At 45.4% G+C, this 23296-nt stretch overlaps 1 protein-coding gene across 1 annotated transcript in view; it reads right to left on the reverse strand.

Moving 5' to 3' along the window:
• The window catches only part of LOC115479228 (ubiquitin carboxyl-terminal hydrolase 19-like), a 106007-nt gene that overhangs the window by 18825 nt on the left and 63886 nt on the right, over nt 1-23296 (reverse strand). The window contains exon 5 of the mRNA XM_030217060.1: nt 8604-8644. Within this exon, the coding sequence (XP_030072920.1) occupies nt 8604-8644 (41 nt within the window). The remainder of the gene's footprint in view (nt 1-8603; nt 8645-23296) is intronic.

Raw genomic sequence — 23296 nt, forward strand, 5'->3', positions numbered from 1 at the left:
TTCAAGGGAGAATAGTGATAGGGGTATACTACCATCTGCCTGGTCAGAATGAATAGACAGAGATTGAAATATTATCAGAAATTAGGGAAGCTAACAAATTAGGCAACACAATAATATTGGGTGATTTCAATTACCCCAATATTGACTGGATAAATATAATAACAGGACATGCAAGTGAGGTAAAGTTCCTAGATTAAATAAATGACTGCTTCATGGTAGCTGGTTCACTAATCCTAGATCTAATTCTTAGTAAAACACAGGATTTGGTGCAAGAGGTAACAGTTTGGGGGCACTTGGCAACAGCTATCATAATATGATCTAATTTGATTTAATACCTGGAGTGAATACATACAAGAAATCTACAACATTACCATTTAACTTTCAAAAATGAATCTACAATAGGAAGAAAATGGTTAAAAAACAAACAAAAAAGCACACACAAAAAAGAACAACTGCAAACGTTAGAAGTTTACATGAGGCATGGACATTGTTCAAAAATACCATCCTGGAAATCCAGACCAGATAGATGCTACATATTTAAAAATAATGTCCAACAATCCCAAAGGGAGAGATAAGATGTCTCTACTGTACGTATATATATATAATCAATCCCTGAACACACAGGTGAAGATAGAGGAACTACAGAATGCAAGGAGCGGGGTTATTGTACACTTCCTTATCTTGTTTATTTGGTTTTATAGTTGTTTTTCATATGTGTATATATATATCTTTAAAGGTTAAGGGAAGATTCAACATAGGCTGTAATTCCAGCCGAGCAGTATATCAGGGAGTCACACCGCTAACAAGTGGCTCGCCTGAGTAGCTCTACACATCGTCTATTATCCTCCCGAATCTAACCTTTGATATTTCTATATATATAAATAGTGAATGCTTCAACCCAATAGTGATAATTCACATGTCGATACTAATAACCCCTAAATAATCTCCAAACATACTGTGTCTCCTATCTTCACCTAGAGGAAAAACTGATTTTCACTATAATAAAGCCCAGTCCCAACTGATAACAGGACCTGTTTTAACTCTCTACAAACTGGAAAGGAAATGCCCCGCAGGAGCCCACTTATCTAGGTTGCAACTTTCTCTACTTCCTCCCGCAGGGATAAAATACGTCCTACAGAAAATTCTGTTTCAAGACTGCGCTCTTCTTCAGGAACGCCAGTGTCTCCCATATCCATCCTCCATCACGAAAAAGGTTACCAGCCCGTGGCGGAAGAGCCCTTTAAATCTAAAGTAAAGGGCCCCCGAACACCTGATCACATGTGCTTCAATTAGATAATGATTAGACTAAATGAGTTGCCTAAAGTTAATTACTCAATCCTTAAGAGACCCAGCAGACCTTTCACCCCTGTATGTAGTTCATAAGGTAGCATTCCATTCTATGCTGTATTTTAATCCACCCGGGATGACTGCATTCAACTGGAAAATCCAGTATTGTTCACGCAGCAATAAATAGTTTTCCCAATCGCCCTGAAAATTTTCAGAAATGTGTTCAATAACAAACCATCTCACATCCTCAAAGGTGTGACTGTGTTCAACACAGTGGGATACCATCGGGGCCGTATATACCTTGTTCTTTAATCTGCTTCGGTGTTCACTTAGCCGCTGACGAATAGGTCGCCCGTACAGCCCACATAAATTTTAGGACAAGGGCATATGATTGCATATATTACCCTAGCAGATGAACAGCTTGTATCCACATACAGTTTGTACGTGTGCAGGGTGTTAGGATGTTGCCAAGTCTGCAGGTTCAAAGATGCCACCCCAACCAAAGCCAGATGGTCCTAAGCTAGTCTGGCTAGGGCTGTACTGAACCAGCACTAGGTGAATGGCAGCTCTGCCTTCTCATCGGAACTGGGCTGCTCGATTTCTCTGCTGCTGTTTGACTCATGGGGCTCTGGATCTACAGAGCCCTGTGCAGGTCAAAGTACAGCACAAAACCTCCTTGGTGCAGTAGAGAAGATAGAGATTGCCATCAGTGATTGCTGGCAGAAGCACAGCAAGTTAGGTTTGATGGGCCCTGGGGAAGGAAGGAAGGAAGGACAGCAATGTAGAAGCAGGATGGGAATATGAGGGGGGGGGGGGAAAGCTGGATGGGACTATGAGGGGAGGAAGCTGGTTGGGAATATGAGGGGGATGGAAGCTGGATGGGACTTGGGGGTGCGAGAGGAAGGAGAACAGAACAGTAGCTGGATGTGGTTGTGGGGAGGAGAGGAAGGGAACACAGCAGAAGTTGGATGTGACTCATAGGGAAGGGAACAAAACAGTAGGGATGTGGCTGGTAGTGGTGCAGAAGCTGATTGTGACTAGCAGGGGGGCAGGAACAAGGCAGAAGCTGGATGGGACCAGGGGGAAGGGAACAGGACAGAAGCTGGATGGGACTAGGCAGAGAGAAAGGGACCAAAGCAGAAGAAAAATTGGACTTGAAAGAACTGGGACTTGATGGTTGAATGGGTGTGTTAGGGGACAGAACTGGGAATTATGGATGGGAGAGACTGAGTGGGAATTTGGAGGTGATAGTGATGTGAGTGTGTGTGTGTGTGTGTGTGTTAGGGAATGGTGAGACTGATAGGAATTTCAAGAGGGTAGGTATGAGTACAGATCCTCCTATGCATCCAATTTTTCCTTTTTGGGTAGCCAGCTTTGGAACGCTTTACCAAGACCCATCCGAACAATCAACGGCCATTTGCCCTTCAGAAAAGCATTGAAGACCCATCTCTTCAAGAAAGCCTACCCCAATGATCCAACTTAACTAAAGCCCATCCACATGATTCTGTATCGGTGATTGTTATACATTGACCATGTCTCTCATTCTCCTTATGCTAACCCCCTATCTTTTCCTCTCCACCCTCCCTATGCCTACCTCCCAACGTTCATTCCCTTCTGCACACATTCCCTCCTATGCTCAATTTACTTATCCGTTAACCCCATTATTATTACGTTTACTACATTTTGTATAATCTTCTTAAAGACTTTGTAATTCTTTTTACTTGTTACTATGTAAGCCGCATTGAGCCTGCTATGTGTGGGAAAGCGCGGGGTACAAATGTAATAAATAAATAAATGTATGGGGGGGTGCTAAATGGGTCAGGAGTGAGTGTGTGAAATGGGGTAAGAAAAAGAGGATGAAGTATAGGGAGAGGCAGAGATATGGAATGAGAGGGCATAAGATATTAAGAGGAAATAGGCTTAGGACAAATCTGAGGAAATACTCTTTCACAGAAAGGGTGGTGGATGCGTGGAATGGCCTCCCAGTGGAGGTCATGGAGACGAAGACTATGTCAGAGTTTAAGAAGGCATGGAACAGACATGTGAGATCTCTTGTGGTTACTGAGGATGGGCTTGGCCCTTATCAAAGGAGGAGTTAGTGGGCAGACTGGATGGGCCATACGGCCCTTATCAGCCATCGTGTTTCTACGTTTCTATGAATGATCTGAAGGACTGGAGTGAAGATGAGACATATTGAAAAGGTACAGGAGTACTGTGGAGTATGAAAAAGGTAGGGGGTCTTTGACGGGGTTGAATGAGGATGGAAATTAGATTAAAAAGATGGTGAAAGAGAGGCAATAGGAGATACAAGAATGGCCTGGAGGCAAGAGAGGGAAGGAAGGACATGGAGCTGGGGCTGGTGAGGAGATTAGAGATAGTGGAGGGTAGATGAGGGTTGTGAGGATGAGTACAGAGGATGGAAATGGGGGTCTAGATAGTGGGTGGAAGAGAGAAAATAGGAAACTGGGGAAGGAGAGAGACAGAGGTGGCAACGGGAATTGTGCAGAGAGGATGAGAGGGAATAGAAAAAGCTGGTAGGAGAGATGAGGGGGTGAAAAGAATGAAACTAAGGACTAGAGGTGAGAGAAAAGGAAGAATAAGGGATAAAATCAGAAAGGAGTGAATATAAAGGCAACAAAGAGAAAAGGGGAAAAAAGAAACATAAAGATCAGTGCCAGACAGATGTAGAGATGGAAGGGAAGAAGACAAGAGGCGAGAGCAGAAATGGGAAAGGCCAACATGGAAAAGAATTTAGGAAAAACCTAATAGGTGGAAAGTGGAAGAGATGCTGGGACCAGCCCAATTTATAAAATCAAGTGTTCAGACAACAAAGGCAGAAAATAAGAAATTTATTTTACTTTAAGACTTTTTAAAGATTGAAATGTGTTCACTTTAAGAAATGTACATATTTTCTATTTTTGTATTTAGCAGAGTACAGGAGGAAAATATTTCTGTTTTACCTGTATTTTCATTGCTTATAGAGTCTGGCTTTCTTGGGGGTCACCACTTCAATTTTTGTCTGCATGTATTTTTTTTGTTGTGGTTCCCCTATTTTGTATCAGGTGAGGGTGTGTCCATGTTCTTCAGGTGCGACTGAGGTGAAGGATTCTGCTAGCATAGTTTCTGTGAATGGAACTGTAACACTCCAACTTGTTCCAGTTTCCCAGTAGTAGGTATATTGGTGCTGTAGGGCCCAGTGTAATATTTATAGCACTGTCTTTTTAGGTGGGTTAGGGCTGTTATGATGTGATAAGTTTCATAGGTAGGTTTTGAGTGTCTTTCTGCAGGGTCTTGTGTTATCTTCCAAAGTGCCTGGCCCTTTTTGAAAGCAGGCTCTGGAGAAAAATAAAAATGCTCAGGACTAGTGGTCTCCACAACCTGTAGAGTCACCACACAAACAACAACCTGTCTGCTTTAAGCAAAGTGTTTGGCAGTGGAAGGAGCATGTGCTGTTCCTGAGGTGATAATCACAGTTTGAAGATGTTTTGTATGGTATGTGTAAGGGGTGTAACCCCATTGTTGGGGAATATTGTGTTGTGATACGAAAATGGAGGTGCAGGGTTTATATTAAGATTCTCTCCAATCCTGGAGAGAATCCTAACTTCCACACAGAATAATTTGTTGAATGATTTGTGAGGGGTATCTGATATAACTGTATTTTTAATGGGTAGCTAAAACTGGCTGGGGGGGCAGGGAGGGCTTCTTTATGTATAGAAGGCTGTAGTGTCTTATATTGCTAATTTAAAAGTGGGAGAGAAAGAGGGGTATGATGTGTAGAAATGTCATTTTGGCTTTCCCCCCGCCCACCCATACAGTGGTGGAAATAAGTATTTGATCCCTTGCTGATTTTGTAAGTTTGCCCACTGACAAAGACATGAGCAGCCCATAATTGAAGGGTAGGTTATTGGTAACAGTGAGAGATAGCACATCACAAATTAAATCCGGAAAATCACATTGTGGAAAGTATATGAATTTATTTGCATTCTGCAGAGGGAAATAAGTATTTGATCCCCCACCAACCAGTAAGAGATCTGGCCCCTACAGACCAGGTAGATGCTCCAAATCAACTCGTTACCTGCATGACAGACAGCTGTCGGCAATGGTCACCTGTATGAAAGACACCTGTCCACAGACTCAGTGAATCAGTCAGACTCTAACCTCTACAAAATGGCCAAGAGCAAGGAGCTGTCTAAGGATGTCAGGGACAAGATCATACACCTGCACAAGGCTGGAATGGGCTACAAAACCATCAGTAAGACGCTGGGCGAGAAGGAGACAACTGTTGGTGCCATAGTAAGAAAATGGAAGAAGTACAAAATGACTGTCAATCGACAAAGATCTGGGGCTCCACGCAAAATCTCACCTCGTGGGGTATCCTTGATCATGAGGAAGGTTAGAAATCAGCCTACAACTACAAGGGGGGAACTTGTCAATGATCTCAAGGCAGCTGGGACCACTGTCACCACGAAAACCATTGGTAACACATTACGACATAACGGATTGCAATCCTGCAGTGCCCGCAAGGTCCCCCTGCTCCGGAAGGCACATGTGACGGCCCGTCTGAAGTTTGCCAGTGAACACCTGGATGATGCCGAGAGTGATTGGGAGAAGGTGCTGTGGTCAGATGAGACAAAAATTGAGCTCTTTGGCATGAACTCAACTCGCCGTGTTTGGAGGAAGAGAAATGCTGCCTATGACCCAAAGAACACCGTCCCCACTGTCAAGCATGGAGGTGGAAATGTTATGTTTTGGGGGTGTTTCTCTGCTAAGGGCACAGGACTACTTCACCGCATCAATGGGAGAATGGATGGGGCCATGTACCGTACAATTCTGAGTGACAACCTCCTTCCCTCCGCCAGGGCCTTAAAAATGGGTCGTGGCTGGGTCTTCCAGCACGACAATGACCCAAAACATACAGCCAAGGCAACAAAGGAGTGGCTCAGGAAGAAGCACATTAGGGTCATGGAGTGGCCTAGCCAGTCACCAGACCTTAATCCCATTGAAAACTTATGGAGGGAGCTGAAGCTGCGAGTTGCCAAGCGACAGCCCAGAACTCTTAATGATTTAGAGATGATCTGCAAAGAGGAGTGGACCAAAATTCCTCCTGACATGTGTGCAAACCTCATCATCAACTACAGAAGACGTCTGACCGCTGTGCTTGCCAACAAGGGTTTTGCCACCAAGTATTAGGTCTTGTTTGCCAGAGGGATTAAATACTTATTTCCCTCTGCAGAATGCAAATAAATTCATATACTTTCCACAATGTGATTTTCCGGATTTAATTTGTGATGTGCTATCTCTCACTGTTACTAATAACCTACCCTTCAATTATGGGCTGCTCATGTCTTTGTCAGTGGGCAAACTTACAAAATCAGCAAGGGATCAAATACTTATTTCCACCACTGTACCTAACTTGACCCCTGTTGCCAATCCAAAAATTTCTGTCCAGAGACACCACTGTGAGACTGGGAAAGCAAGCAACAGGGCATCCAAATGGCAGATGAAATTTAATTGAGCAAGTGTACAATGATGCACAAAGGGAAGCGCAACCCAAACTATAGGCATATGATACAAGGTTCTACATTAGAAGTTACCACCCAGAAAAAGGATGTAGGTATCCTCACTGATACATTGAAATCTGTTGCTCTGTGTGCAGTGGCAGCCAAAAAGCAAATAGAATGTTAGGAACTATTAGAATAAAGAGAAAATATCATTATGCCTCTATATCGCTCCATGGTACACTTAAAAGAAATTTTGTTAACAACACAACAATAGGAAGATAACCAAATACAAACATAAATACAATAAATGAGGTAAACTTGAAAACAGTAAATTGAAACCTAATAATAGAACTACCGTGAAACAGTATAAAAAAATATATGCATTTAACAGACCTGGAATTCAAATACCAGAGATATAATACAATGTTACCATAATATTAATGAAACACCTAATAAGCATGCATTAGAACATTCAACTAACATAGATATGATGTTAATGATTTTCTGCAATATGGCTTATCATATAGCTTGAGGGACCAAGTGCAGATATATGATGGGAACAAGATGCGTGGTGCTGAATCAGTTGGGATAATTAGATGATTAGATAAACTCAAGGCAAGTTTTTTGTATAGTTAAGCAAGAGATAAGGAACTGATCTAAGTTACAGTGTGTGTAGCAAGCTAGTCCAGGTGCAGACTGAGTATATAGTCAGTAACCCTATGCATTAAAGGCTTGGGAGAAGAGCCAGGCTTTCACTTGCTTCTTGAAGTAGAGGTAGTCTTGAGTTAATAGCTCCTCTGGGAGTAAATTCCAGAGCGCAGAGGCTACCCCTGAGAAGGTTCGCTGGCAGGTATCACATCATACAATAATATATATCCTACTTATTCCTCGTAAATATCCAGAAAATCAGACTAGCCACAGACCTTGATCACTGGGGTTGAGAATGTATTAATTTCATCATGGGTAAATGCACAGTCACAGTCCTTCATAAACTAAAATAACTTACTAAACTCATGACAGATAGAAAGAAGTAGTTACTAATATCCCTTAAGGGAATAACGTACATTTATTGCAAAATATTGCATATTAAGTGCAAAATAATTTATTTGCCTCAACACACATTTTTACAACACAATCAAAGTTGGAGTTGAACGGGTAGATATGAAGCGTCTGTTCACGCTTTCCAAAAATACTAGGACTAGGGGGCATGCGATGAAGCTACAATGTAGTTAATTTAAAACGAATCGGAGAAAATCTTTCACTCAACGTGTAATTAAACTCTGGAATTCGTTGCCAGAGAATGTGGTAAAGGCGGTTAACTTAGCGGAGTTTAAAAAAGGTTTGGACGGCTTCCTAAAGGAAAAGTCCATAGACCGTTATTAAATGGACTTGGGGAAAATCCACTATTTCTGGGATAAGCACTATAATGTTTTGTACATTTTTGGGATCTTGTCAGATATTTGTGACCTGGATTGGCCACTGTTGGAAACAGGATGCTGGGCTCGATGGACCTTTGGTCTTTTCCAGTATGGCAATACTTATGTAAATAATAATAAGATGCAAAGAATTAAGTGGTTTTGAGCAGACCCCTGTGTAACGCGAGTTGGCTCTTCCATCCTTGCTTCTATTGCTTATGTTCCCATATTTTGTTTACAGTTTTGAGAAAGCATCTGATGCTTTATTAGAATTTTATTATAATTGATTCCAGTTGTTACACTTAAGGATGATAGCCAAACAAAAAAATAATCTATGGTTCTTTACTACAGTTTGCTTATGAACTAGTTTTTATTACATTGTAAATATATATTACTGTACCTTAAAGAATGTTGATTTTCATTCATTTTCTTATCCAGGGTCTAATAAAGAAGGATAAAAGTCAGATTAACAAAACAAACCTCTTCTTATTATGAATTTTTCAAAGCTGTTAAAGAACAGAACGTAGTTATGCTTAAAAGATGGACCTATTTTGTTTCCTTATACAGAAACATGACCCCTTAGCAGTAGTAGCGCAAAACTATTGCTAGGGTTGCCATTTTGACAGGTGTCATCGGAAAGGCAGGAGCGACTGGGGATTGCGCAGGGCTCCGTAGACTGCCTGGGGACCAATAGACCACCGGGGTACACAGGTATAGGCATTGGGAATGGAGACTGGATCAGGGGAGGGGGGAATTTGGATCAGGGGTATGGAGACTGTTTTGGGAGTGTCTGGAATCTGCACCGCAGCCCCTTTAATCTCCGGTGGGAAGCAGCAGGCCATGGCTTTCAGTTGTGATGCTTCCAGCATGGTAAAATAACCTTGGCATTTGGCTAGGGTTCTTTACCATCATGTTCTGCCCATAACATGACTTGTGTTATATCCCTGTATGTTGTGTTATGGGTTTTACATTGTATTAAGCTGCTTTACATGTATTTGCATGTTCTGCAGCTCATTACTATGTAACCCATGGCAACTTAAATATTGCCATGGTAAATTAAGTCAAGCTGCATTAGGGCCCTTTAAGTTCCATTAAGGAGCAAATAACGCAAATTAAAGCCCTAAGAGTGCCAAAATGATACCATTTTAAAACACGAAATAAAGATAGCCATTCAAGCAATTACGAGTTGCTACCACACGACATGAACAGTCATGCACACAACTGTAAAAACAATATGCACCTTCAGAGGAAGCCAATGAAGTCTCTTCACATGTTGAGAGATACTTTCATAATTTTTTCAAGCGAAAAACTTATTGCACGCTGTATTTTGCAGCAATTATAACTTATGCAAAATTTAGCATTCAGTCCAACATAAAGAGAATTACAATAGTCCAAATAGGACAACACCAACATTTGGACCAGTACTGCAAAATGTGATTCATAAAAATAAGCTCTAATCAATCTTAACTGTTGTATACGATACAATGTTCGTCTGCATAGCTGGTTAATCTGGATTCAAAAGTAAGTGAGGAGTCTAAGATTACTCCCAAAACGCTGGATTCTCTATCTACCTTAAGTTTTACCACTATTTTATTTTAGTTACATTTGTACCCCATGCTTTCCCACTCATAGCAGGCTCAATGCAGCTTACATATACAGGTACTTATTTGTACCTGGGGCAATGGAGGGTTAAGTGACTTGCTCAGAGTCACAAGGAGCTGCCTATGCCTGAAGTGGGAATCGAACTCAGTTCCTCAAGACCAGAGTCCACCACCCTAACCACCAGGCCACTCCTCCACTAGCCAATAATATAGTAGAAGGCACTGTCAGCAAAGAGTTACAAAACTAGAGTACTGGTAAAGTTTCTGAGATCCTTTTTTCCAAGAAGAATTATAAATGATTTAAAAAAGGCTGCACATATAATCATATATAGATTGGTTTCCAAGATTTTGTTTGGACTGGAAATAATAGACTTCCTAAGGATTTTGTAGAATTCGCCTTGGAATCCGTCGGGTCCTGGGACTTTTAGTAAAGCACGCTGCTGTACTACCGAGCCTACTTCATCAGAACTGATAGGAGCATTTAAAAGCCTCCCCAGTTGGGGTGTTATTTGAGGCACCTCTATACTACTCAGATACGCTGTGCTATCCAGCTGATTTATATCATCTCTAGCATACAACTGGTTGAAAAAGGACTAAAACACTGCTATCTCCCTATCCTTATGCAAAAGTGCATTTTTAAAAGTTCCCTAAACTGTGCAGTACCCTGACATAAAGCGAGGTTACTAACCTGTAGCAGGTATTCTCCGAGGACAGCAGGCTGATTGTTCTCACGATTGGGTGACGTGCACGGCGGCCCCAGGATCGGAAGATCTTCCTAGCAATAGAAGTTTGCTAGCTCTCGCGTGATCCGTGTGCATCACGCATGCGCGACCATCTTCCCGCCCGAACGCGAGCGTGCTCGTCAGTCCAGTAAATAGCAAAGACAAGGGAAGACACAACTCCAAAGGGGAGGCGGGTGGGTTTGTGAGAACAATCAGCCTGCTGTCCTCGGAGAATACCTGCTACAGGTTAGTAACTTCGCTTTCTCCGAGGACAAGCAGGCTGCTTGTTCTCACGATTGGGGTATCCCTAGCCCCCAGGCTCACTCAAAACAACAAACATTGGTCAATTGGGCCTTGCAACGGCGAGGACATAACAGAGATTGACCTAAACAGTAACAACTAACTGAGAGTGCAGCCTGGAACAGAATAAAAATGGGCCTAGGGGGGTGGAGTTGGATTCTAAACCCCAAACAGATTCTGCAGCACCGACTGCCCAAACCGACTGTCGCGTCGGGTATCCTGCTGGAGGCAGTAATGAGATGTGAATGTGTGGACAGATGACCACGTCGCAGCCTTGCAAATCTCTTCAATAGTGGCTGACTTCAAGTGGGCCACTGACGCTGCCATGGCTCGAACACTATGAGCCGTGACATAGCCGTGACAGGACAAGTCGGAGAAACTTATTGACTTCACGGTAAACCTGGAGGACGTAATGGGGCAGTTCAGCAAACTGAAGAGTAGCAAATCTCCTGGACTGGATGGTATTCATCCTAGAGTACTGATAGAACTGAAAAATGAGCTTGCGGAGCTACTGCTAGTGATATGCAACTTATCCTTAAATTCGAGCGTGGTACTGGAAGATTGGAGGGTGACCAATGTAACGCCCATTTTTAAAAAAGGTTCCAGGGGAGATCCGGGAAATTATAGACCGGTGAGTCTGGTGTCAGTGCCAGGGAAAATGTTAGAGGCTATTATTAAAAACAGAATTACAGAGCACATCCGAGGACATGGATTACTGAGACCAAGCCAGCACGGCTTTTGTGTGGGGAAATCTTGCCTGACCAATTTACTTCAATTCTTTGAAGGCGTAAACAAACATGTGGACAAAGGGGAGCCGGTTGATATTGTGTATCTGGATTTTCAAAAGGCGTTGACAAGGTACCTCATGAAAGGCTACAGAGGAAATTGGAGGGTCATGGGATAGGAGGAAAAGTCCTATTGTGGATTAAAAACTGGTTGAAGGATAGAAAACAGAGAGTAGGGTTAAATGGGCATTATTCACAATGGAGAAGGGTAGTTAGTGGGGTTCTTCAGGGGTCTGTGCTAGGACCGCTGTTTTTTAATATATTTATAAATGATTTAGAGATGGGAGTAACTAGCGAGGTAATTAAATTTGCTGATGACACAAAGTTATTCAGTCGTTAACTCGCGACAGGATTGTGAAAAATTACAGAAGGACCTTACGAGACTGGGAGACTGGGCAGCTAAATGGCAGATGACGTTTAATGTGAGTAAGTGCAAGGTGATGCATGTGGGAAAAAAGAACCCGAATTATAGCTACGTCATGCAAGGTTCCACGATAGGAGCTATGGACCAAGAAAGGGATATGGGTGTCGTCGTCGATAATACGCTGAAACCTTCTGCTCAGTGTGCTGCTGCGGCTCGGAAAGCGAATAGAATGTTGGGTATTATTAGGAAAGGTATGGAAAACAGGTGTGAGGATGTTATAATGCCGTTATATCGCTCCATGGTGCGACCGCACCTTGAGTATTGTGTCCAATTCTGGTCGCCGCATCTCAAGAAAGATATAGTAGAATTGGAAAAGGTGCAGCGAAGGGCGACTAAAATGATAGCGGGGATGGGACGACTTACTATTACTACTATTTAGCATTTCTATAGCGCTACAAGGCGTACGCAGAAGAAAGACTAAGGAGGCTAGGGCTTTTCAGCTTGGAGAAGAGACGGCTGAGGGGAGGCATGATAGAGGTATATAAAATAATGAGTGGAGTGGAACAGGTGGATGTGAAGCGTCTGTTCACGCTTTCCAAAAATACTAGGACTAGGGGGCATGCGATGAAACTACAATGTAGTAAATTTAAAACAAATTGAAGAAAATTTTTCTTCACCCAACGCATAATTAAACTCTGGAATTCGTTGCCAGAGAACGTGGTGAAGGCTGTTAGCTTGGCAGAGTTTAAAAAGGGGTTAGACGGTTTCCTAAAGGACAAGTCCATAAACCGCTACTAAATGGACTTGGGAAAAATCCACAATTCCAGGAATAACATGTATAGAATGTTTGTACGTTTGGGAAGCTTGCCAGGTGCCCTTGGCCTGGATTGACCGCCGTCATGGACAGGATGCTGGGCTCGATGGACCTTTGGTCTTTTCCCAGTGTGGCATTACTTATGTACTCAAGAGTCAGCCCAGCTTGGGCATAAGTGAAGGAAATGCAATCTGCTAGCCAATTTGAGATGGTGCGTTTCCTGACAGCCACTCCCCTTCTATTGGGGTCAAAAGAAACAAACATTTGGGCAGAGTGTCTGAAGGGGCTTGTCCGCTCCAGATAGAAGGCCAATGCTCGCTTGCAGTCCAATGTGTGCAACCGACGTTCAGCAGGGCGGGTATGAGGTCGGGGAAAGAATGTTGGCAAGACAATTGACTGGTTAAGATGGAACTCCGACACCACCTTAGGCAAGAACTTAGGGTGAGTGCAGAGGACTACTCTGTTATGGAATAAGGAGCATGGGCTACCAAAGCTTGAAGCTCACTGACTCTATGAGCTGAAGTGACTGCCACCAAGAAAATGACCTTCCAGGTCAAGTACTTCAGATGGCAAGAATTCAGTGGCTCGAAAGGAGGCTTCATCAGCTGGGTGAGGATGACATTGAGATCCCATGACACTGTAAGAGGCTTGATAGGGGGCTTTGAGTAAAGCAAACCTCACATGAAGCGAACAACTAAAGGCTGTCCTGAGATAGGCTTATCCTCTACACGATAATTGAAAGCACTAATTGCGCTAAGATGAACTCTTACAGAGTTGGTCTTAAGACCAGCCTCAGACAAGTGCAGAAGGTATTCAAGCAGGGTCTGTGTAGGACAAGAACGAGGATCTAGGGCCTGGCTGTCACACCAGATGGCAAACCTCTTCCATTTGAAAGCATAACACCTCTTCATGGAATTTTTCCTGGAAGCAAGCAAGACTCAGGAGACACCCTCAGACCCTCAGAAAGACCCAAGGAGGCAAAGTCTACACTCTCAACATCCAGGCCGTGAGAGCCAGGGACTGGAGGTTGGGATGCAGAAGCGCCCCCTCGTTCTGAATGATGAGGGTTGGAAAACACTCCAATCTCCACGGTTCTTGGGAGAACAACTCCAGAAGAAGAGGGAACCAGATCTGACGCAGCCAGAAGGGAGCGATCAGAATCATGGTTCTGCGATCCTGCTTGAGTTTCAGCAAAGTCTTCCCTACCAAGGGTATGGGAGGATACGCATACAAGAGGCCCCCCCCCCCCCCCCCAATGGAGGAAGGCATCTGACGCTAGTCTGCTGTGGGCCTGAAGTCTGGAACAGAACTGAGGGACCTTGTGATTGGTCTGAGTGGCAAAAAGATCTACCAAGGGGGTGCCCCACACTTGGAAGATCTTGCAGACTACACTCGAGTTGAGGGACCACTCGTGAGGTTGCATTATCCTGCTCAACCTGTCGGCCAGACTGTTGTTTACGCCAGCCAGATACGTGGCTTGGAGGAACATGCCATGACGGCGGGCCCATAGCCACATTCTGATGGCTTCCTGACACAGGGGGCGAGATCCAGTTCCCCCCTGCTTGTTCATGTAATACATTGCAACCTGATGTCTGTCTGAATTTGGATAATTTGGTTGGATAGCCGATCTCTGAAAGCCTTTAGCGCATTCCAGACCGCTCGCAACTCCAGAAGGTTGATCTGAAAACCTGTCTCCCAAAGGGACCAACACCCCTGGGTGTGGAGCCCATCTACATGAGCTCCTCACCCCAGGAGAGACGCATCCATAGTCAGCACTTTTTGCGGCTGGGAATTTGGAAGGGACGTCCCAAGGTCAAATTGGAGCGAATTGTCCACCAATGTAGGGATTTGAGAAAAACTGTGGACAGCTGGATCACGTCTTCTAGCTCTCCCGCAGCTTGATACCACTGGGAAGCTAGAGTCCATTGAGCAGATCTCATGTGGAGATGGGCATGGGAGTCACGTGAACCGTGGAGGCCATGTGGCCGAGCAATCTCAACATCTGCCGAGCTGTGATCTGCTGAGATGCTCGTACCCAGGAAACAAGGGACAGGAGATTGTCTGTCCTCACCTCGGGAAGGTAGGCATGAGCAGTCTGGGAGTCCAGCAGAGCTCCTATGAATTCTAGTCTTTGAACTGGAAGAAGGTAGGACTTTGGATAATTTATCACAAACCCTAGTAGCTCCAGGAGTTGAACAGTCACCTGCATGGACTGTAGAGCTCCTGCCTCTGAGGTGTTCTTACCAGCCAATTGTCGCGATAAGGGAACACGTGCACTCCCAGTCTGCGTAGAGACGCCGCTACCACTGCCAGGCATTTCGTGAACACTCTGGGTGCAGAGGCGAGACCAAAGGGTAGCACACAGTACTGAAAATGCTATGTCCCCAGACGGAATCGAAGATACTGTCTGTGAGCTGGCAGTATCGGGATGTGAGTATAAGCATCCTTTAAGTCCAGAGAGCATAGCCAATCGTTTTTCTGAATCATGGGAAGAAGGGTGCCCAGGGAAAGCATCCTGAACTTTTCTTGGACCAGATATTTGTTCAGGGCCCTTAGGTCTAGGATGGGACACATCCCCCCTGTTTTCTTTTCCACAAGAAAGTACCTGGAATAGAATCCAAGCCCCTCCTGCCCCAGTGGCACGGGCTCGACCGCATTGGCGCTGAGAAGGGCGGAGAGTTCTTCTGCAAGTACCTGCTTGTGCTGGAAGCTGAAAGACTGAGCTCCCGGAGGACAATTTGGAGGTTTTGAGATCAAATTGAGGGCGTATCCTAGCCAGACTATCTGGAGAACCCACTGGTCAGAGGTTACAAGAGGCTACCTTTGGTGAAAAACCTTCAACCTCCCTCCGACCGGCAGATCGTCCGGCACAGACACTTTTATCTCGGCTATGCTCGCCTGGAGACAGTCAAAAGCCCGTCCATTGCTTTTGCTGGGGAGCTGCAGGGGCCTGTGGAGGCGCACGCTGTTGATGAGAACGAGCGCGCTGCGGCTTAGCCTGAGCAGGCTGGCGGGCAGGTGGATTGTACCTGCGCTTATTGTAAGCGTAGGGAGCATTCCTCCTTCCCCCATAAAAACGTCTACCTGTCGAGGTAGATGCTGAAGGTGTCCATTGGGAGAGTTTGTCGAATGCAGTGTCCCACTGGTGGAGCTGCTCTACCACCTGTTCGACTTTCTCGCCAAAGATGTTATCCCCCCGGCAAGGTGCATCCGCAATCCGCTGCTGGACTCTATTATCCAGGTCAGAGGCACGCAGCCATGAGAGTCTACGCATCACTACACCTTGAGCAGCGGCCCTCGACGCAACATCAAAAGTATCGTAGGCACCCCTGGACAGGAATTTCCTACACGCCTTCAGCTGCCTGACCACCTCCTGAAAAGGCTTGGCCTGCTCCGCCGGGAGCTTATCGACCAAGTCCGTCAGCTGCCGCACATTGTTCCGCAAGTGGATGCTCGTGTAGAGCTGGTAGGACTGAATCTTGGACACGAGCATAGCAGAATGGTAGGCCTTCCTCCCAAAAGAGTCCAGAGTCCTAGAGTCCTGCCCTGGGGGGCGCCGAGGCGTACTCTCTAGTACTCTTGACTTTCTTGAGAGCCAGATCCACAACACCAGAGTCATGAGGCAACTGGGTCTTCATCAATTCTGGGTCCCCATGAATTCGATACTGGGACTCAATCTTCTTGGGAATGTGTGGGTTACTTAATGGTTTCGCCCAGTTCACCATCAATGTCTGCTTCAGGACATTATGAAGGGGAACAGTGGACGACTCCTTAGGTGGCGAAGGATAGTCCAGGACTTCGAACATCTCAGCCCTGAGTTCGTCCTCAGTAACCACTGGGAAGGGAATGGCCGTAGACATTTCCTGGACAAATGACGAGAAAGACAGACTCTCCGGGGGAGAAAGCTTTCTCTCTGGCAAAGGAGCAGGATCAGAAGGAAGACCACAAGACTCCTCGTCAGAGAAATACCTAGTGTCCTCTTCTGCCTCCCACGAGGCCTCACCTTCGGTATCGGACACAAATTCACGAACTTCAGTCCGAAGCCGGGCCCGTCTCGACGCCGAGGACCCCGGTCCTTGATGGCGGTGCCGAGAGGAAGACTCCTGCGCCGCCGGCGACGAAGCGCCCTCCAGCGACGTCGACGGGGAGTCAGCCTGGGTGGCCGCAAGTGGTACCGGCGTCACAGTCCTCACCATGGGCGAGGAGCCAACTGCCGAATCTCTCGACAGTACCGCCGGTGCAGGTACTGGTGGTACCGGAGCAGAAAGTCGCAGCAGCCCTTCCAGAATCTCTGGAAGTATGGCTTTGAGGCGCTCGTCCAGAGTGGCTGTCGAGCAAGGCAGTGGGGCCGGTACCGGCGACAAGTTAAGAACCTGCTTGGGGCGCGGAGGCGGTACCGGGCTGTCCGGAGCAGAGCACATCGACACCTCTTGTATGGCGGGCGAGCGATCCTCCCGGCGTTGATGCTTCACGGGTACAGAATCCTTCAGTGTCCCGGAGCTCTCGGTACCGTGGCAGTAAGGTGACCGATGGCGATGCTTCTTCGCCTTTGCTCGAAGCATGCCAGCGGTACCTCCCAGTACCGAAGAGGACGATGTGGAATCCAAACGTCGCCTCGGGGCCGAGTCCGAAGGAGGTCGGTCCCGGGGGGCCTGCACCGCAGGAGCCCTCGAGGCAGGTGGAGACCCGCTCGATGGCTCACTGCTACCAGTGTGGGATCTCTGGACAGCCATCACCTGTGCTCTGGACGTCGATGCTCCCCGATGCCGACATCGATACTGGTGATGACCTCGGTACCGCTGGTTCTGCCGACATCGAAGTACAGGACGAGGCTCCGAACAGGATGTTCCACTGAGCCAATCTCGCCGCCTGAGTCCTCTTTTTGAGCTGGAGGCACAAAGTACAGGCGTCGGGGCGATGACCCACCCCAAGACACTAAAGACACGAAACGTGCCTATCAGTTAACGAGATCGTCCGGTGGCACCGCGTGCACATCTTGAAGCCGCTGGCAGGCTTCGATGACATGGGCAGAAAAATCACGCTGGTGAGGTGAAACGCGATGATGCCGAAAAAAGGGGCACCAAAAAGGGAAAAGACCCGTATGGGCGGCGAAAAGGGCTGCTCACGCAAAATAAAGAAAACTTACGGAGAAAGAAACTACGAAGTAGCGGAAAACTTTCTTTTTAAGAGAACACACGAGAGTGAAGACAAGCCGAAAAGGCACAAAAATTGCGGTGAAGAACGCGGCGGGGCCTCTCTGGGGCAGAGAATGATCGGTATACGTCCGTTCTGAACCGCGGAAAAAGAGAGACTGACGACGCTTGCGTTCGGGCGGGAAGATGGTCACGCATGCGCGATGCACACGTATCACACGAGAGCTAGCAAACTTCTGTTGCTAGGAAGATCTTCCGATCCTGGGGCTGCCGGTGACGTCACCCAATCGTGAGAACAAGCAGCCTGCTTGTCCTTAGAGAATCATAATATTCCTGGTAGTGCATTTCACAAAACTGGAGCAGCCACCAAAAAGGCTGCAGCACAAGTTTCAGCATATCTTGTCGCAACCACACCATCAATAGCCATCAATAGACCAATACATCTCTGCTTCTGATCTCAAATGTCTCCCTGGTTGATATAACACAAGGCCTGAGAAAAATACCAAGCGACAGTTGAGTACAGTGCTCGACGAATCAAGGACAAAAATTTATACTGTACTTGAAATTCCACTGGAAGCCAATGCAGATGTTTTTAACACAGGTGTAATGTGTGTATATTATGATACCCCCATCACCAACCTGGTCGCTGATTTTGAATAACTTGCAGAGCCCTACATCTAGAGGTCTTAACCCCAAGATATAGGGCATTGCAATAATCCTTTTATATTAATAGATAAAACTTTAATTGGAGTTGGCATGAGACAAACATAATCAGCCATGCAAAAGTAGAGTGCGTAACATCCGACAGTAGAGCCAGAGTATAGTAGATACTAAGCCAGAGACCAGCTGCACTGTCATACTCAGCTCCAACTCAGCAGTATGCAAATCCCGGGAGTTTTAGTGGGTGCAGTGCACTTCAGGCAGGCGGACCCAGGCCCCCCCACCTGTTACATTTGTGGAGGAAACAGCGAGCCATCCAAAACTCACCAGAAACCCATTGTACCCACATCCAGGTGTCCCCCTTTACCCATAAGGGCTATGGTAGTGGTGTACAGTTGGGGGTAGTGGGTTTTGGGGGGCTCAGCACACAAGGTAAGGGAGCTATGTACTTGGGAGCAATTTATGAAGTCCACTGCAGTGCCCCCTAGGGTGCCTGGTTGGTGGCCTGCCATGTCAGGGGGACCAGTGCATTAGAAATGCTGGCTCCTCCCATGACCAAATGGCTTGTATTTAGTCATTTCAGACATGGATTTCCTTGGTTTCGGTTATCGCCAAAAATCAGAAATGACCAAGTCTAGGGACGACCAAATCTAGGGATATTATCAAAATGAAACATGGATGTCCATCTTGTTTCAAAAATATGATTTTCCCCGCCCCTGGATCAGGACGTTTTGCGAGGACGTCATTAAATCTTGGACGTCTCTTTCGAAAATGTCCCTCCATGTAATTCTGGCAGCTTACCCATGGCCTGAGTGCAGCATTGCGCCATAACCTCTGCAAAGTGCTGCTCCTTCTGTTCCATCCTTTCTTGAAAGGCAGCAACACTAATGCTCAGTTTAGCGACTTCTGCTTTAATTCCAGACTAGTAGTGTGGTTTGCATCTAAGCTAATCCACGGTGCACGCATCTCCTCTAAGAGGGCATGTGTAGCAGGGTTTGGGGTTCTGGCCACCATTTTTTTTCTAGCAAAGGTGGTTCTTTTTAATTCACTTTAGACCCAACACAACAATATATGATGATTCCACTTTTATAGGTTTGGTGGCAGAGATCTTCCTTCCTTAGCACATGTAAATTCACAAAGGTCAAGCAAAAATAACGCTGGATAACATGGATTTAGGTCAGTAAGGTGAAAGATCTCCCTGACTAGGCTGCCATCTTCTTCGCTGCTCAGGAGCACTTCCCCCCTCCACCATGTAAAAATATTTTTAAAAGTCCTTGGTTGGGATGGCAGCACTTATCTTTTTTTTTTTTTTAATTATTTCAGTTTTCCAATCTTATACAACAATGCATTCCAGAAAATGCAAAATAACAATTAGAGTACAAAGAAATACAAGCTTTACAACAAAATGTCACATCACAGAGAAATATCCAAAGGCAACTAAGAAGTCAAAGATACAAACATAAATCCAATAATACGCTTCAAAACAGTCATAAAACTGTCTCTAAGAACCCAATTGAATATACCAATGGCTTAACTGAATCTATTTAGCTTCAACATTTTATATAAGTGGTTTATCAGAAAAGAAATTCTCTAACTGTGCAGAATCCAAAAAGTTGTTTCCATATGTAAGCAAATATTTACAGAGAAATTTGAACAAAAACGATGGAAAAAGGCTTTTCTTCTTAACTGAGTAGATTTGACCACATTGAGAAACGACCACAAAAAGGCAATATATATATTTTTATATGCTTTCAAAACAGACATCTCCTGCTTTTCAGACTGAAACATAACAAGGTTGCTATTTTAGTAATATCTTGCAAGGACTCTAAAAAGTTTGAAATATGAGCTCCATATTTTTTTTTTTATTATTACATTTGTACCCCGCGCTTTCCCACTCATGGCAGGCTCAATGCGGCTTACATGGGGCAATGGAGGGTTAAGTGACTTGCCCAGAGTCACAAGGAGCTGCCTGTGCCGGGAATTGAACTCAGTTCCCCAGGACCAAAGTCCACCACCCTAACCACTAGGCCACTCCTCCACTCCACTATTGATTTGCCACCCTCAAATCTCTAGACAAATAATACAATTATCAATTACTAGTGTTTCTAAAGAAATTTGTAATACACCTTTTAAATACATCTTAAACAGCTCAAGAGTAGGTAAATAATATGTTACTGGAAAATTCAATAGTCTTAAATTTCAAGCTTTGGTCACATTTTCCATACCTTCTACTTAAGTACATAAGTATTGCCATACTGGGAAAGACCAAAGGTCCATCGAGCCCAGCATCCTGTTTCCAACAGTGGCCAATCCAGGTCACAAATACCCGGCAAGATCCCAAAAATGTACAAAACATTTTATAGTGCTTATCCCAGAAATAGTGGATTTTCCCCAAGTCCATTTAATAATGGTCTATGGACTTTTCCTTCAGGAAGCCGTCCAAACCTTTTTTAAACTCCGCTAAGCTAACCGCCTTTACCACATTCTCTGGCAACGAATTCCAGAGTTTAATTACACGTTGAGTGAAGAAACATTTTCTCTGATTCGTTTTAAATTTACTACATTGTAGCTTTATCACATGCCCCCTAGTCCTAGTAGTTGATCTTTCTGCTTCAAGACACGTGAAATTTGACTGGGATTGACACCATATTTTTTAGCAATAGATGTTTGACTTTGTTTGTTTTCTAATTTTTTAAGAACTTCTATTCATTCAGCCAGTGTTAAAGTCTTACAGTTCCGCCGCAATGACGACGACTCCAGTGTACACTCTAACAACATTCTTTCTAGAGAGCTGCACAGCTTCCGTCCCCGCGGGATTCCCGCGGGGACGGAGGCAGTTCCTGTGGGGTTCCCGCGGGGATGGACGCTGTTCTGCGGGGTTCCCGCGGGGACGGAGGCAGTTTCTGTGGGGTTCCCGCGGGGATGGAACCAGTTCTGTGGGCTTCCCGTGGAATTGTAAGCTCCACCTGCACCAGCCTCTCATCTACCGAATACCAATTTATTTGAGTGCTGTCTCCTCCTCCTCCTCTTCTTCCTTGCTTTAACAGCATAAATGTGGAAAGTCTTCCATTAAGGAGGTGGTAGAGTCACAAATGATGACGGAATTCAAAAAGGCGTGCTAACCTTAAATGGCTGCATGTGTGTGGATATGTCAAGTGACACTTAAATGGCGACTCTGGCTGTGATGAACTAGAGCTGATACCTGGCAGACTTGTATGGTCTGTGTCTCATACATGGCAATCTGGTGTAGGATGGGCTGGAAAGGGCTTAGACAGCAACTTCAGTGGCTGGAACATGAGGACAGTGCTGGACAGACTTTTATGGTCTGTGTCCCACAAATGAGAACATGAATAGGCTGGAGTGGGCTTCGATGGCAACTCCAGCAGTTGGAACATAAGGATGGGGCCAGATAGACTTCTGTGGTCTTTGTTCCAGAAACACGAAAGAAAGACCATAATCAAGTATATAATATCACACTTGTTGATTTAATGATGAATTGATCATGAGTGTGACTATTGGGCAGAGTGGCTGGACTGTTCAGGTCTATTTGCTGTCACTTACTATGTTACTATCAATCCTCTTTGCTCCCAGGCTGGTGCACAGACCTCAGCTCTGACACAGGCATGAGAATCAGATGTCACCTGACCTACTGGCGCGTGCATGTGGTGACCTATCAGCACACAATGCCAGTGAATCAGAGACAAACCTTACATGTGCGCACCAGAGTGTTCCAAGTTCCAACTTCCGTTCCTTCCTTGCCTACAGTGCTGTGGCTCAAATCCAGAGAGAGACTGAGGGAGCTGACTGGAACTTTCTTTTATGTACTATTAAATTCTTATGGGGATGGGTTAAATTCTTACGGGGATGGGTGGGGATGGGTTTAATTCTTGCAGGGACGGGTGGGGACGGGTTGGGATGGTTTAAATTTTTGTGGGGATGGGTGGGGATGGGTAAGATTCCAGTGGGGATGGGTGGGGACGGGTAAGATTCCAGCAGGGATGGGCGGGGATGGGTAAGATTTCTGTCCCCGTGCAACTCTCTAATTCTTTCGCTTATTCTGCCTGTGGCAGTTAAAGGGGCGGTAAATTTGAAATCTCATTGGTTGTCACGAGCCAATCGGCTTCCATATTCCGTGCGCGTGTTTATGCGGAGTCTTTCCTGCAGAGGAGCGGTCTTAAACCATGCATATAAGCAAATCTTGCACTTATCAGTGGTGCGCTAAACCGAAGTTTGTCCCCATAGAAATTGATGGCACCAAACCGGGACCGAAGTACGGCATGCAGTTAAACAGAGCATGCGCTTATCGGACGTGCACTTTAATGGAGTGCACTGTACTTATTTGTACCTGGGGCAATGGAGAGTTAAGTGACTTGCCCAGAGTCACAAGAAACTGTAGTGGATATCAAGCCCAGTTCCCAGGATCAAAGTCCAGTGAACTAACCGCTAGGCTACTCCTCCACTCTGCCTTGTACAAAATCTAGGAAAGAGGACAAATAGTATGTCGAGGGGCACAAGCTGCAGACAGAAGCTGAAAGACAGAGTAGCTGTGTTTGACTGGGAAAAGAGCAGGAAAGGGGGTCATGGTGGAGAGATGAGAGATGAAGATGAGAAAAGGTTGAGACGTAGTAGGAGGGAGTAGAAGAAAGCATGATAAGAGAAGCTGTGAAGTGATAATATGGAAAATAACTCAAAAT

This window comes from Microcaecilia unicolor, chromosome 10 (assembly GCF_901765095.1).
Source record: "Microcaecilia unicolor chromosome 10, aMicUni1.1, whole genome shotgun sequence".
Lineage (NCBI taxonomy): Eukaryota > Metazoa > Chordata > Amphibia > Gymnophiona > Siphonopidae > Microcaecilia > Microcaecilia unicolor.